The sequence below is a fragment of the Rhyacophila brunnea genome, unplaced genomic scaffold (assembly GCF_057557595.1).
Source record: "Rhyacophila brunnea isolate RB1 unplaced genomic scaffold, BYU_Rbru_1.0 scaffold_3, whole genome shotgun sequence".
Taxonomy (NCBI): Eukaryota; Metazoa; Arthropoda; class Insecta; order Trichoptera; family Rhyacophilidae; genus Rhyacophila; species Rhyacophila brunnea.
In genome coordinates, this window is record NW_028232965.1 from 38,879,903 (window position 1) to 38,894,777 (window position 14,875).

A 14,875-nucleotide genomic window follows, 5' to 3' on the forward strand; every position below is an offset into this window, starting at 1 on the left:
AGCTAATCGGTTTACACGATCTGGTTTCGGTGTAGCATGTTTTTTTTAAATATTTTAATCACTCAGGTACCTACGTGATAATATTGGAATATTATTTATATCATTGTGAAAAATTCTTCTGTCTAGAACCAATGATTTTTAATGTGCACTATGCGCTCGTCGAGAGTTTCAAAAACTATGAATGAAGTACAATGCACTTCAATTATCTTTGTTGGTTTCACTATTTTGCTATATTTTTTTCTGTTCACTTGTTTAACTATTTACTTTACTTATACATATTATTATTTTTGTTTACTGAACCCTCTCTATTTTATTCTGTATTGAATTTCTATTTCTCTATATCTGTAAGTATTAATTGTCGTATTTGTATTACATAATTGAAGAGGCCTTGTGCTTTCCAGTGTGAAGTATATTATGTTGTTTAATAAAAAAAGGACTAAATACTTGTTTTTTTTATTTATACAAGAATTATGAAGTTTCAAAACTATGGCCCGCGCGACGAACGTAAGTTGCCACGCGGTTTTTCCCCTCTGTTTTCGATCGAGCAAGCGCAAGTGCCTAGCAGTTAGGGTTGCCAACTTTTCCTGTGACGATTACGGGACAAATATCTCAAAACTGAACATCACCATCAGTCAGCCATTACCTAATTTTCTGAGGAAACTTTTTATGTGCAAGCTTTTTTTAAACAAAGGTGCCGGAACTCACTTCTTGCCAAACTTCTTACCTTCTAAAGAAAATTACATTCAAATATAATTTAAAGCAACCTTTTCTATGCCAGGAAGCGCATAAAAAATTAAACAAACAAACAAATAGGTACACATAAAAAAAAATAATATTGTAAAAACATATATTTGAATGAAACATATAATGTGGTGCTTTCCATAGTCCCCATATCCTGAAGCGGGCCCCCAGTCCAGGATCTTTGGCGGACCCTTACCTATACACACATATTACACTAAGATTAAAGGCAGTGTGACCCTCTATAGTAGCGTTTTTCAAATGGTGTTCGAGGTAAAATTAAGGGTATTCAGTGTATCATAAACATTAACCAAAAAATGCAATTCCACAACATTTATTTTAAAATGTAAATACGCCTAAAGGAAAGAAGCTCCGCAAGCGATTTTTTTACGTTTAGAGCAAATTTGTGATGTGCGTTTATCTCACTTATCTGGGCGATCCCCCAGGCTAGAGCCCTGTCAGCCCTCTCGTTTTGGGGGCCATGGTATTTTAAAAGTTCAGTCCAATTCTCGTCTGGCAAATCGTCTCGATTCCTTTTCTTAGCGTTACGAGTCTATGGCCGAATGTCTTACACTGAGTAACCACCGATCAACGTATTTTGAAGGATCGAGAAGTGTCAAAGATGGTCAGGCGAGTTTGATAAACAAAACTGCCGAACCATTTTTGGTCTTCAATGAAACTCTTATTGGGGTAAAAATTAGATTCATTTTCGAAAATTCACTTTCACGTTCACTTGAAGACATGGTAATATAACTCAAGGCATATATTAAACGCGATGGTTTTCCAGGATATATCTTTTCCTATGAGATGATGCAGGAAAATTAGCTTGTAGTATGTACCTAAGCGCGAACATTGTTTCACCTAATTGCTTTTGAAACATTAAAAATACCGTAAAAAATGTGCCTATAAACGCATCGATGACAATTTTGATTTGTAATATATTTGGGAAAACGGATAATTGCTCCCATGTCAATTCAGAAAATTCTTTATTTTTCTTTAAAGAAAGACATTTTATTTTGTTAAAAATATTACTTTCGTTAAATAAATAATTTTCTTTCAAATATGTGATACATCTCGTAAGAAAACAATTAGCATCAGATATGAAATCATTCTTCTCGTTTTTTAGCAATTTATAAATTTCCGGGACAATTGAGTATTCATCCGGGATCTGGGACAGCGATTCCGATTCCGGGAAATTTCGGCCAATCCGGGATGGTTGGCAACCCTACTTGCAGTCCGGTAGTCCATGGGGCTCAAACCTTAGGCAAAATCCGCATGCGACGCCCTTTTGGGTAAGGCAATTATTATTTTTCATTTTTCAACGGCTCTTGGTTTTTTTAGTAAGTACTAATCACCGCTCATGGTTCTAATAAATATGCGATACAAAGATTGTCAGTGTTGCTCAACGATTATATTGCTCAAAATACTTGAAAGAAGATAGCATTTGCTGTAAACATAATGGTTGTGGTACTGAGAAGTACTCAGGTGGGGAGCGGAATAAACGATAGACTCTTATGGTAGGTAATAGATAGGCAGATAATTATCAGCAGGTAATACGTCATTGCAAAACTAGGTAGGTAATAAATAATAAATTCAATATTTGCGGTAATGAGAGTAATAGCTAGGAAAATAATTTCACTAAACTATTATAATATAGCGAAATAGGGGTAATGCTGTGGTACCTATGCATCCCGGTGAAAAGCCTAAAACAATTGAAAATATACATTTTTAGTCGATGGATTATTTTATAACTAAGTATTTAATTATTTATTCCGAAATAAACCGAACATAGCGAATACCGCATATTATTATTACCTATTAAATTAGGTGATTAGGATCCTTCATATAACATAATTAGGTATTTATATAAGTAGTAAAAGTAATTATTAACATTTATCGTGTAAATAAATATAACATTTGAGGTTCGTATTTTTTGACCACTCAGTACTCCGTCGGTCGTGCCGCATTACGCTACGGTCTTAAATCCCGAATATCCATGTTTTGTCCCGAATATCCGCTATTCTGAGAGAGCGCTAAAAATTTCCCGAATATCCAGAGTGAGTACTTGTAAATAAAACGCATTTTCTGTGAATTTAATGATTTATACCAGTATATTATTCTTGGAATCTATTTTTAGATAATGTCGCAATCATATAGTGTAGAAAGAATGATTGATACATCTACTGATATTAAAATATACGACAATGAAGTTTGTTTTTCGTCTCCTGTAAAATTGACATTTGGTCTATTCGGGAAACAAAACCTATAGCGACGACATAGCTCGAAGAAGGGACAATCGTTGGACAAATCTAGTCATCTAGTAGTACCCGAGAGGTATAAAACATTCGCACGGTAGACCTAGAGGCCGTTAGATCGATGAAATGATTAAGTTCTGCGGAAGTACGTGGCAGCGCAACGCAAATGACCCTGGTGAAGTGGAGTCAGCTTGGAGAGGTCTTTATCCAGCAATGGATAGATTCAGGCTGATGATGATGATGATAAGACTTCGCTCGGTTTACCAAGTTAAATATATTTTAAACAAATTCTCGTCTTGCAAAACATTCATAGACCAAGTTTTTTTGACCATGTCCGATCCTAATAGGATCATATGGGCCTCCACAGAGTAGGTAGAGGTTTGTATTAACAGATTTTGTTTTTTACGAGAAATGGATGTCAGCCACTTGCTCAACCTATTAGGTCCATACACTGACTCACACACAAATTGAAAAACAATATGTGTACTTGCCAGGCTCGAATCCAGGGTCTGGCAAGACCAAATTACTCGCAATCCAAAGTTCTGTAAAATATAAGAAACAAAGAAAAATAATCTCGTTCACACCACTTACAAATTGGGGGGAGGGGATATTGATATTAGGCAAGAAAATAAGCCAAGAAAACTGATAGCTGTTATCAGTGTCAGTGCTATAGCATTTCACCTCAATGATAAGTATTATTAATTTTTTTTACATGTCATCGTGACATTTGTATGGTTGCGTATATACGGAAAATGCTCTGGGTGCATATCTACCTATATAAGGTGGAAACAAATTGGTGCGATTGGCATATGGCAGACACGTGCTGTAATTCGGTCACAAATATTCAATAGAATCTTCACAGCAAGAAGATCTTCATTTCATTAGCAAATTTTATTACTAAAATAGTATTCACATAAAAGCGTTAAGATTACAATGTTGAGGACAATTAGACTTTTTTTGTAATTTTTCAAGTGTATAAAAATGTAAAGTGCGACAATTTTAAGTTGAAGTGTCATGGCCGCCGTGGTGGCGCTGCGATATTATGGAAGGATTGTCAGTATTGTAGTTCTCGAAACAGCCACGCTTCACGTTAAACTTGCCAACAACAATAATATCAATATTTAGTGCGAGATGTAATGTTGATACGCCACTGGCAGGCGCGGGCACACAGATTTGAAGGGGTCCATTTAAAAAAACATGGGAGGGGGTGGACTTAACAAAATTTACCCGCTTACTACTTTTATAGCTTCTTGTCGCTTCGACCTTCAGACCTCCATACTTTTTCGGGTACTTTCCCATAATCAGACACTTCGCATTTTGAGTCTAGCGATAAACACCTAGACAGTCTACTAAAACTAGTAGTGATTGTGACACTAAACCGCAGTGGCGCACCCAGGGGGGGGGCAAGGGGCCCTGGCACCCTTCTAACACAAAAATTTCGAAACACTAATGTCAGTTTTTTAGAAACCCAATCCCTAATGGAACTGTCAAAAAATTCTCGGTGTCCACCCGAATTTCGGAGTGGTATAGGTCATGGGTGGGAAGGGCTGATAGGGCTCTAGCCTGGGGGCCCGGGCTGTGGGTGGCCCGGCGTGTCGGGTTGATCAGATAAGTGAGATAAACACACATCGTAAATTAGCTTAAGTAGCAAAAAAAAGTCGCCTATATTAGCCGCTATTATACTTCATGGCCATGAACACTTTCAATTATATAATTGTGCAATATATTTTTTGATTATTATGTGTCGATACTCGAGAGCTCCACTATTAAAGTAGATGTATTAAAAATCGCAAATAATTCACTGTATAAGTAACCTTAGTATGAACTAAAACACATTTTGAAAAGTAAGGGGCCCGCCAAATATCCTAGCCTGAGGGCCCGTTTTAGGATGTGGGGACCATGGTGTAGGTACACCGAGTGCAATAGAGAAACGACCGATAAACGAGAAATTAGGCTGTGAAGAAGAAAAAGAGCCTATGGAACTAATTTACATTCTCCTCCTTGCCCCCCCCCAATATTAAATCCTGAGTGCGCCACTGCTAAACCGTTATAAAATGTGCATTGTATGAACAGTCTTCACTAAACTATTTTATTTAAAATGTAGCTTAATGAGTTCATGGTATTGATGACATTGGTATCAATACACTCCCTATACATACACTGAAATTATTTTATAGCATTGGTGGTATTACACTGACACCTCGTAACAGACACCTGTACTTATTTTACAACGAAAAGAAGGTAATAAAAATTTACGAAATCAAAATTTGCTTAAATAAATATAAAATTTTATTATTTTCGCATTCTTACTTAATATATTATATTATTTTTTTTTTATTTTATTGCGTTTCTGTGTGCTTTTTATTACGTTTTAACTTCGCACTGCAAAAAATGTTGAATACCTGTTTCGAGGTGTCAATGTGTCGGTGATATTTTGAATTTATATTGTTTTACTAAAAAATCATATTCATCAATTTCTATCGAAGGAGGAGACTCGAAATCGGTTAGCGCCAGGGGGTATTCGCATACATACCTACATTCACTGAGATTAAAATTACAACAGCCATTGACAATTATTTATTAGTGTAAATATCATACAAACGTATATGGAAAAATCCGAGAACAAGGATGGACAGAGTGGAACTCGAAATCACATTTCAAGTTCTGGGTGAGTGCTCTCTCTTTCGAGCTATCGATCCATCTATAATTCATGAAAACTATTTCTTATAATTAGGTTTAAAGTTATCACTTCAATATTATTCTGCCAATCAGGAGGCATCGGCTTTTTGATCAATTAACGTTAACCATTATAAATTTTAATTGTAGGTAGCCAGCGCTCGAAATGGAAAATTTTACGAACCGGAGCGCTCGATAATTTTACGAAAATATAAACTATATTATACTATACTTACTACATTAATTGTAAATGTGATTTATAAAAATAAGTGTGTTATTTTTTTATTATATGAAATATGTAGCTCAGACGGTCAAATTAATATTTCCACGAGACGGAGCGATAACTTTGTGGATTTTATGAACCGGAACGGCGATCCGGTGCGTTCCGGTCCATTTCGAGCCCTGTAGGTAGCTGACCTCCAGAAATAGCATTTTTTATTATTGATGTTGTACTTATTCAACACTGAATATACACGAGATTTTAATAAAACAGAAATTTGAACTAAGTACTTCAAGAAACGTTACAAAAATAAAAAAAAAAAATATAATTTGGACTAGTGGATCGTTGTATTAATTGTAGCTCGTTCAAATCATAAAATAATAAATCAACCATATTTTCGGAATTTCGGTGGTGTGATCTTGTTGGCGTTTACATGTCATTCAGAATACGAATGATTACACAAAATATTACTGTATTTGTATAAATAAAAAAAATCTTTTTTGTAATCTCTTCAACTTATCATAACTCCGAAGACAAAGAGCGGGCAAGTTACCTACATGATATTAATAATATGTATATCCGGTTACGCTGCAGATAAATTTAGAGACAATGTCATTCATTATAATTAGACTGATAAATCATTAAAAATGTATTATTGTTACTATATCAACTACCATTACCCAATACTTACGAACTTATATAACTCAGAATTGGTGTACGTATTCAAATAAATAAAATTACAAATTTTCTTACAAGGTCTTATGCCTAATCCAAACCCAGGTCAACATGTCCATAAACAAAATGTATACATAAATATTTGAATTTTTATATGCCGCAGCGCGCAGCGGTTGGAAAACATTTTAGAGCGGCATGCACAATCTAAGATTTCGATCCTAAGGATAAGTCGCCGAAAAGCATGACATAACTATAGACAATCCTGAGTATAGAGTTAAGGAATCCTTAACCATAGACTACTTTTGTTATGAACACGCCCCCTTCTGTATTACCATTTACCACTGACAGCTGCTGTCAAAATAAATTCGCATGTGTATGAAACAGTCCATACACTCAAATTCATTTAACAATGTATCTCAATAGCCCTTACAGACCCTGCACTCACTCTTGTGAGGGTCACTTCAGTATGGAATAAATAATTATTTTGGTAGTGTATGTGGTTTGGCCCTGGCTCACATGAAAGTGAGTGTAGCTGGCAGAGTGAAAACAGTCATCCATAATTCTACACGTCCGTCGGTTGGCGACACTGGAACATTGCAAAGTGACATTTTGACAGCACTGTGTAAGGAGCATTCTGTGTGAGTACTTTATTGATTTTATTACCAAAAAATTGTTCCCAATGATATTTTTGGGATGAATAATGTAATGCAACATATTTAACTAGTTTTTGAAGTCATAACTATCAATTTAGTATGTTTTTGACATGTTCAATCTTGTGACTCACGTTTGTGAGTGCCAGGATTCAATAGTCACTAAATTTCCAATTTTCATCTTTTTACTCATTAGGAATTTCATATTATTTGAAGATTAAAGAACTTAATTATATTGATTTATGTTGTTATACATGTTGTTATATTTATTTTAGATTTCAAAATGGAAAATATTGAAGCTGATAAATAATTTGATAGGAATTGGAGATAATTCCGATGTTGGGTAAAAAGACGATGATGAGAATGATTTTGATTACATTCCGCCAACTATCGACAAAGATGACTCATCAGATTCGGATTTTGACACCGATGGTAATTTGTGGAACTCAGATGTAGCACCACAACCATAGGTTTTATTCTTGTACATCATTTTTATTAGTAATTTCCAACTAATTAATATTGTATTTAATATATATTGTTAATTGTGCCCCATATTAAAAATAAAAAAATGTCTCAAAATCGTAAAAAACAGTTCTTTACATTTTACATTGCAACTTTCCATTCCTATTATTTTAGTGTTTGAGACCCGACCATCACAAATGTGAGGGTTGCTTTTTCTAAATAACGAAGAAAGTAAAAAAAAAAAATATTTTTGATTTCTTCAAACCCATTTTAGATATGTTTTAAAGAGAAAACCGTTAAAAGTATTCAAACAATAAGTGCTGACCAGTGGCGCACCTAGGGGGGGAGCCAAGGGGCCCTGGCACCCCCCAAAAATGAAAATTATCAGAATGATTTTAAACATTGAAATTGAAAGCCAATAAACTATAACCTTTGAGCTTAGACAAATAAAAACACGGCATAAAAAATGATTAGTAATAATTCTCCAGCACCCTTTTTAGAAAAATTTCTTAGATGTTAATTTCTAACACAAAAATTTCGAAATACTAATGTCAGGTTTATTTAGAAACCCAATCCCTAATGGAACTGTCAAAAAATTCTCAGTGTCCATCCGAATTCCGGAGTGGTGTAGGTTATGGCTCGGGAGGGCTGACAGGGATCTAGCCTTGGAGGCCTGGGCTGTGAGGGGCCCGGCGTGTCGGGTTGACCAAATAAGTGACATAAACACACATCATAAATTAGCTTTAATAATAAAAAAGTCGCATGCGGCGCTATTATACTTCATGACTAAGAACATTTTCAATTACTTATATAATTGTGCAATATATTTTTTGATTATTATGTGTCGATACTCAACAGCTCCATTATTAAAGTAGATGTATTGGTCGCCAATAATTCACTGTATAAGTACCCTTAATTTGAACTAAAACACAATTTGAAAAACGTTAATGTAGTGTTTCACACTGCCTTTAATCTTAGCGGTAGGTAGGGGGCCACCAAATATCCTAGCCTGAGGGCCCGTTTTAGGATGTGGGGACCATGGTATAGGTACACCGAGTGCAATAGACAAAATACCGATAAACGAGAAATTAGGATGTGAAGAAGGAAAAGAGCCTATGGGACTAATTTACATTCTCCTCCTTGGGCCCTCCCCAATATTAAATCCTGGGTGCGCCACTGGTGCTGACATAGCAGCCAAATTCAAATACTGCCCAGTTACCTCAGTGGATGTGGAATGGTGATTTTCCACTTATAAAAATATTTTGAGTGATCGAAGACACAATCTTACTACCAAACATTTGGAACAGTACCTGATCGTTAACGTCTACAAGAGTAACAGAATGTTAATTAATATTTAATAATTATCGTCAATACTTACTAATTGTATGCTGATTTTGAAATAAAAAAACTAAAATAACTATTTTTCATTATTTTTTAATGTTGCATATTTTGACACTTTTCAAGCATATTTTAAGCATTTTTCTTGCATGTTTCAACCTTTTTATTTTGCATATAATCCGGTCTCTAGTTATAATTATTGCCAATAATGTGTTGTTGGAGTATAAAATGACCTATATAATGTTAAAAAGGGATAGTTGGTAAAGTTCGACGTTATAATCGAGTACGTGGCCTATAAAATGTTGTTAATTAACATTTTATCTTACTCTACCCTCACCACACAATAATAACAAAAATTATAGCCTTCCACGGTATCCAGAGTTGTACACACATGACGGGTAGAGATGGGGAACCTAAAATCACATGAGAGGGTGGAGAATCCTGATCGCGAAGAAGACCGATAAGAAGTTTCCAATATTATTGTATTTTGTCTAATTTAATTGTTATCGGTATGCAATTTTTAATTACTCATTTCTTGGATCACGAAACTAAAACTAAGTAAGTATGTGCACATAATCTGGATCGTGGCTTTGAAAAGGTGAAGAAATCGTGCTCAACACCAAATAAAAATAAAACCAGTAACTGATATCGTACTCGGAAAACTACGGGATCTAATAATAATATGTTGCTATCTTAGATTATAGAAAAATTTTAACTAGACGTTGCGCACACCGACTGTAATAAGAATATACCTATATATTTTTATATGTATTGTACTTGAAATTATTATGCGTAAACCGCTGAGCCTATTTCAGTATATTGTGCTGGCTTGAATGAAAGACCTGGGTCCTAATATGGGGTTGTAAAAATAACGTTTATTACTGTCGAACAAGTACTTCTTGTCCACATGTTAAAACTGTAAATTAGCAATCCCCTCAGTGTAGCTAATGACACTTCCGTTTTTAAATGAGAAACACCCCCAAAATGTATCATTTCAATTTACGCTCCCGTGGTGTACGGATCTGTCAATTTACGTAATTTGAAGCTTTTTAAAATAAAACTATGTCTAAAACGATCAGGAGTGGTGTTGGAATTATTATTGGTAAAATTTTGGTTTATTACAAAAAAGAAAAGGTGTAGTATCTAAAAAGAGAGGCGATACATTATTTAATCATGCTTCTAGCACGCGTTGCCGCCATGACAGGTACGTCACTAGAAGTCTTCTACATGCGATTGCAGCGACTTCTTGTTATCGCCAATTTCTTGTTGTCGGGCAATACATTTACTAAGCTAGTACTTCTATATACACGAAGGAAATTGTTTAACGTCTAGATTGCGGCTATTGTCCTAACATGCCACTGAGTAATCCTATAATATTTTAAAATGCAACGCAGAACCGACGTAACCATAGTATGAATACCATTCGTGGCAACTGGCAATACTGATAATAAGTAGCGATAAACCAGTGATAAAATATGCTCTAAACTTGACCCCAGAATCACTGTTAAATTTCACTTATATCAGTGGTTGAAGTTCCCATAATATGTATTTTTTTTTCACTAAAACATTATCTACCATGTGCTATGTTATCTAAGACATTCTTATAGTGAGTCGAAAGTATCTTGTGTATAACGATATACACAACAATTATTAATAGTCATATATTATGTTATGACAACACATTCCAAATGTCATAGATCAAACACATAGAATATTATGTATTTTAGTTTGTTGATAAATCTATTTACTATAAACTTTAAGTTTCTGCTATATAATAAAATAGGTACGAAGGAGTTGACCTTATCATACAATTTGGTTTGGTTGGAACGTCTTAAACCTATAATTTGTAATGTCCACAATATGTAAAAAAAAAAAAAAATTGAAAATTGAAATTGAATAGTGATTATGAACATACCAACGCATACTATCTAATGAATATTGTAACGATAGTCATATTTTATACAAAAGAAACAGATTATAAATATACTCTGCTATCATTAATTGTTAATACCGGAAATTGAAAAATCTCATTGAATGACTCGAACCCTCACGTTTTACTTTCGGGTGAGTGCTCTAGCATTTAAGCTATCGATCCGTTTATGAATCGTATGCATTATTTATAATTACTACGCTTAATTTAAAGTGACTTTTGATAGCCAAATATTTTTCTTTATATAGATTAATTAATGCCTTTGGAATCACTTGGTATATTTGACTCAAAAATGATAAAATTGCAAAATGTTATTTATGACTCTAGGCGACTCAATTATAATAAAATAATAATTGTTTCTACGACTTCTGTCATATTATTTCCAATTTTGGGTTGGTGCCCAGGCGGCAGTCACCCTTGGCACATCCCTGATTTTTTAGAAGTATTAATAACCATGTCCTTGCTTTTTCGTACTAGGCTAGGCGGTCGTTAGTAATTTTTGAACAATCACAAACACCCAGGCTTTGAGAAAAACACATAAATATTGTGTCCTCACCGGATCGAACCCAGAACTCTCGGGTGAAAGGCTAGCGCCTTACGCACTGCACCACGAAAGCCACCTGATATTATTATATTATGGTTTTCATTCAGTTCTAAACAGAATTTAAACAAAATACCTAGGTATTATGTTATCTTATTATTATGTATTACATAAAAACACATAAACTAATATTTCACCACATCACCACACCGGATCAAAGTCCACTGCAATATGAATGCATCATTCTGAATAATATTAGGTTTACGGTCGTTTTCGGATATGTATCTTATTGATTTATACAAATATTATTACTATTTTTAGCTCCGTTAGTTCTGCAAGTCATAGTGATAGTTCCTGACCGTGAAATGACATTTTGCATCTTTCCCTAGAGATGTGGCCAAATTAGAATAATTACCTATTATTTTTCGCGCATTAACTCAGTTGATGGTCAGTGACAGTTGGGTCGACAATTATTACCGATAACACACAGTTATCGTTGACCCAACTGACACGGGTGTTCGACTGAGTCTCGAGCGAAATATATGAATACCTGATTATTACATTTCGGCGAACAGCGCAAACGATCGGGAGGAAAATATGATATGTGGGACGCAGCAGGGCTCGAAATGGACAGGAGCGCCGTTCCATTTCATAAAATTCCCAAAATTATCGCTCCGTCTTGTGGACAAAATAATTTGACCGTCTGAGGTAGATAAGCCATATACAAAAGAATCTAACGCACTTATTTTTTTTAAATACACATCAAATTAGAAAACTATGTACTTATGTATATATTTATATACCTAATGTAAATATTTTCGTAAAATTATCTAGCGCTCGGGTTCGTAAAATTTTCCATTTCGAGTGGTCGCACGGCTCGAAATGGACCGGAGCGCACCGTAGCGCCGTTCCATTTCATAAAATTCCTAAAATTATCGCTCCGTCTTGTGGAAAAAATAATTTGACCGTCTGAGGTAGATAAGCCATAAAACAAAGAACCTAACATACTTATTTTTTTTTAAATACACATAAATTTAGAAAACTATGTATGTAGATATTTATATACCTAATGTAAATATTTTCGTAAAATTATTTAGCGCTCCGGTTCGTAAAATTTTCCATTTTGAGTGCTGGGACGCAGTCAATAATACATTTTTCGAAAAAAAAAATATTAGCCAATTGCCCAACCGGGGGTGCAGTACATTATATTATGTGCGATGGCGTACATTTTTATGCTTACCTACGTGTAAAAAAAAAACAAAAAATCTATTATTTCAACAATGGCTAAAGTTGGGAAAAAATATAAATCAGTAACAACATTATGTACCTACCTTATTACAAGTATTAATGTATAATCATAAATTTACGGAAATGAATATTTTATTAGCGCACCTCATGAAAGAAAAATTTAATATAAAAAAATTAAATGAAATTTCTTTAATGTTTGACACGGCGTATTATGTAATATTACACATATATGAGAAAACTAAATTGTATGCATGTTTGTTCATATACGAGCAGCAGATTTGACTACTGAAGAACACTTACTCTGCGTGCCTATATCCCGCGCAGGCATACCGGGCCGACTGTCTTATACGGCGGGAAGGTCGACAGGTGGGTGGGGGGTCGAATGTACCGTTCGGTGGTTCATGTAGGCGCAGACATTTACTAGGTAAAGGCGCACACTATTAACACATGCCCTGTTTTCGGCACGTGTGGATCCAAAAACATTTATCAGTGAAAAATCGTTTAAATGCGATGTTTATATACCTACAAACAGAATATTTGACCACTTAAAAAATATAACTATTGGAAAATTCATAAAAATGCGATGTATGTTCATTTCTATGTAAACGCGCGTTTACTAAACGGTATAAGATCTAAATACATTTAGTGATGAAAAACGCCATTTAAATGATATGTTCGTAATGTACGACATACATGCAGAAAATTTTGAAGACTTACTGGGAAAAAGCAAATGCCGTACAAAAACACTTAATTGTCAAAATCCATTTCAGATGATTGTTGATAATATTATAGGAATGACCGTCGTGTTCTTGATGTGTGATTAAGACTACATAAAATTATCGTTTTAATCTTTTAAAATGCAAATTACACAATAAAATGTATAAATCGACAATAATTATTCTTTCACATGCCAACGAAATTTTCGCATGTGCCATAGGTTCACCACCGCTGTACTGTATTCAAACCAGTATGTACTCGCTATAATAATAATGATCTGATAGTGGTCATATCTACATAATATTATATTTAGACATTTTCTTCAAAAATAATATTAAATCCGATAAATTGAAACACACCCACTACATATCGACGAAAAAAACTGAATTATTTACTGTAAAAAGAAATGATACCAAGTACCTATACATATACTTTCTCAGTTTATAAAAATCTCCATGTATAATATGAATATAATATATTAGATAATATAATTATTAAATAAGTACCTATCTACAATTTATTCTACATTGCATATAGCGTCACTGCATTTTATTTTTCTTACTTCTGTACTAGTTCTATTTTATTATGAACGAACTAAATTTATAATGTAGGTGCATGCAAAATTTGTTTTTACAACCAACCCAATCAAATAAAATGTATTGTTTTTTTATCATATTATTGAATGTAAATGACCCAACGTATAACTATTTTCTAAAATAATATTTCACTAATATGTATAGTAAATGTAGGTACTTACCAAGTCCCAGAATGTAAAAAATTTTAGCCGGCCTTTTAGTGGAATAAAAGATTTGCTGTTCATATTATAACTTGGCGGATATTCGACAACGTTAAGGTCGTATAATAATCCTGATGCATAATGAAGGAATGCAATCAGATGCACAATTTTCATGAGAGACATTTTTTTGAGAACCAAAAAGCAACGGCCGCGATAAACGATACACGTTAAATGAATCAAACGTCACATAACTCTATTTACCTATTTATAATAATTTATCTTCTCTAAACTTGGGTGCGGAACCACTCTGTTATCAGCGAGTACTATAATATTGCAACGCCACTACTGCAAATTGAATAATTTGATTTTTTAAATTTTTTATAAGAAATTTTATAATGTTTCAATTGAATTATTTTTTTATTTTATTTTATAAGTACGTAATTCGAAACTTTATTTATTAAATAATTATAAATCATAATGAAAAGCCATCTATGTGACAAAGTGTAAACGAAATTAATTGAATATAATATTGTTTGATACGAGCAACAGCTGCTATCAAAACTGTTTTACCATAGCCGCTTGAACAGCGCACAGTTAATTATTCTTATAAGATTATTTATTAAATTTCAAGTAATATTAAATGCAATATTAAATATTAAGGAAACATATTAAGTTTCAGTTAAAAATTC

The 14,875-nt window shown here is 33.9% G+C and overlaps 1 protein-coding gene across 1 annotated transcript in view; it reads right to left on the reverse strand.

The window, feature by feature from the left end:
* LOC147068331 (androgen-induced gene 1 protein-like) overlaps positions 1 to 14,592 on the reverse strand; it is a 60,554-nt gene extending 45,962 nt beyond the window's left edge. The window contains exon 1 of the mRNA XM_085952595.1: positions 14,208 to 14,592. Within this exon, the coding sequence (XP_085808721.1) occupies positions 14,208 to 14,369 (162 nt within the window). The 5' untranslated portion in view covers positions 14,370 to 14,592. The remainder of the gene's footprint in view (positions 1 to 14,207) is intronic.
* Positions 14,593 to 14,875: the final 283 nt, after the last annotated feature.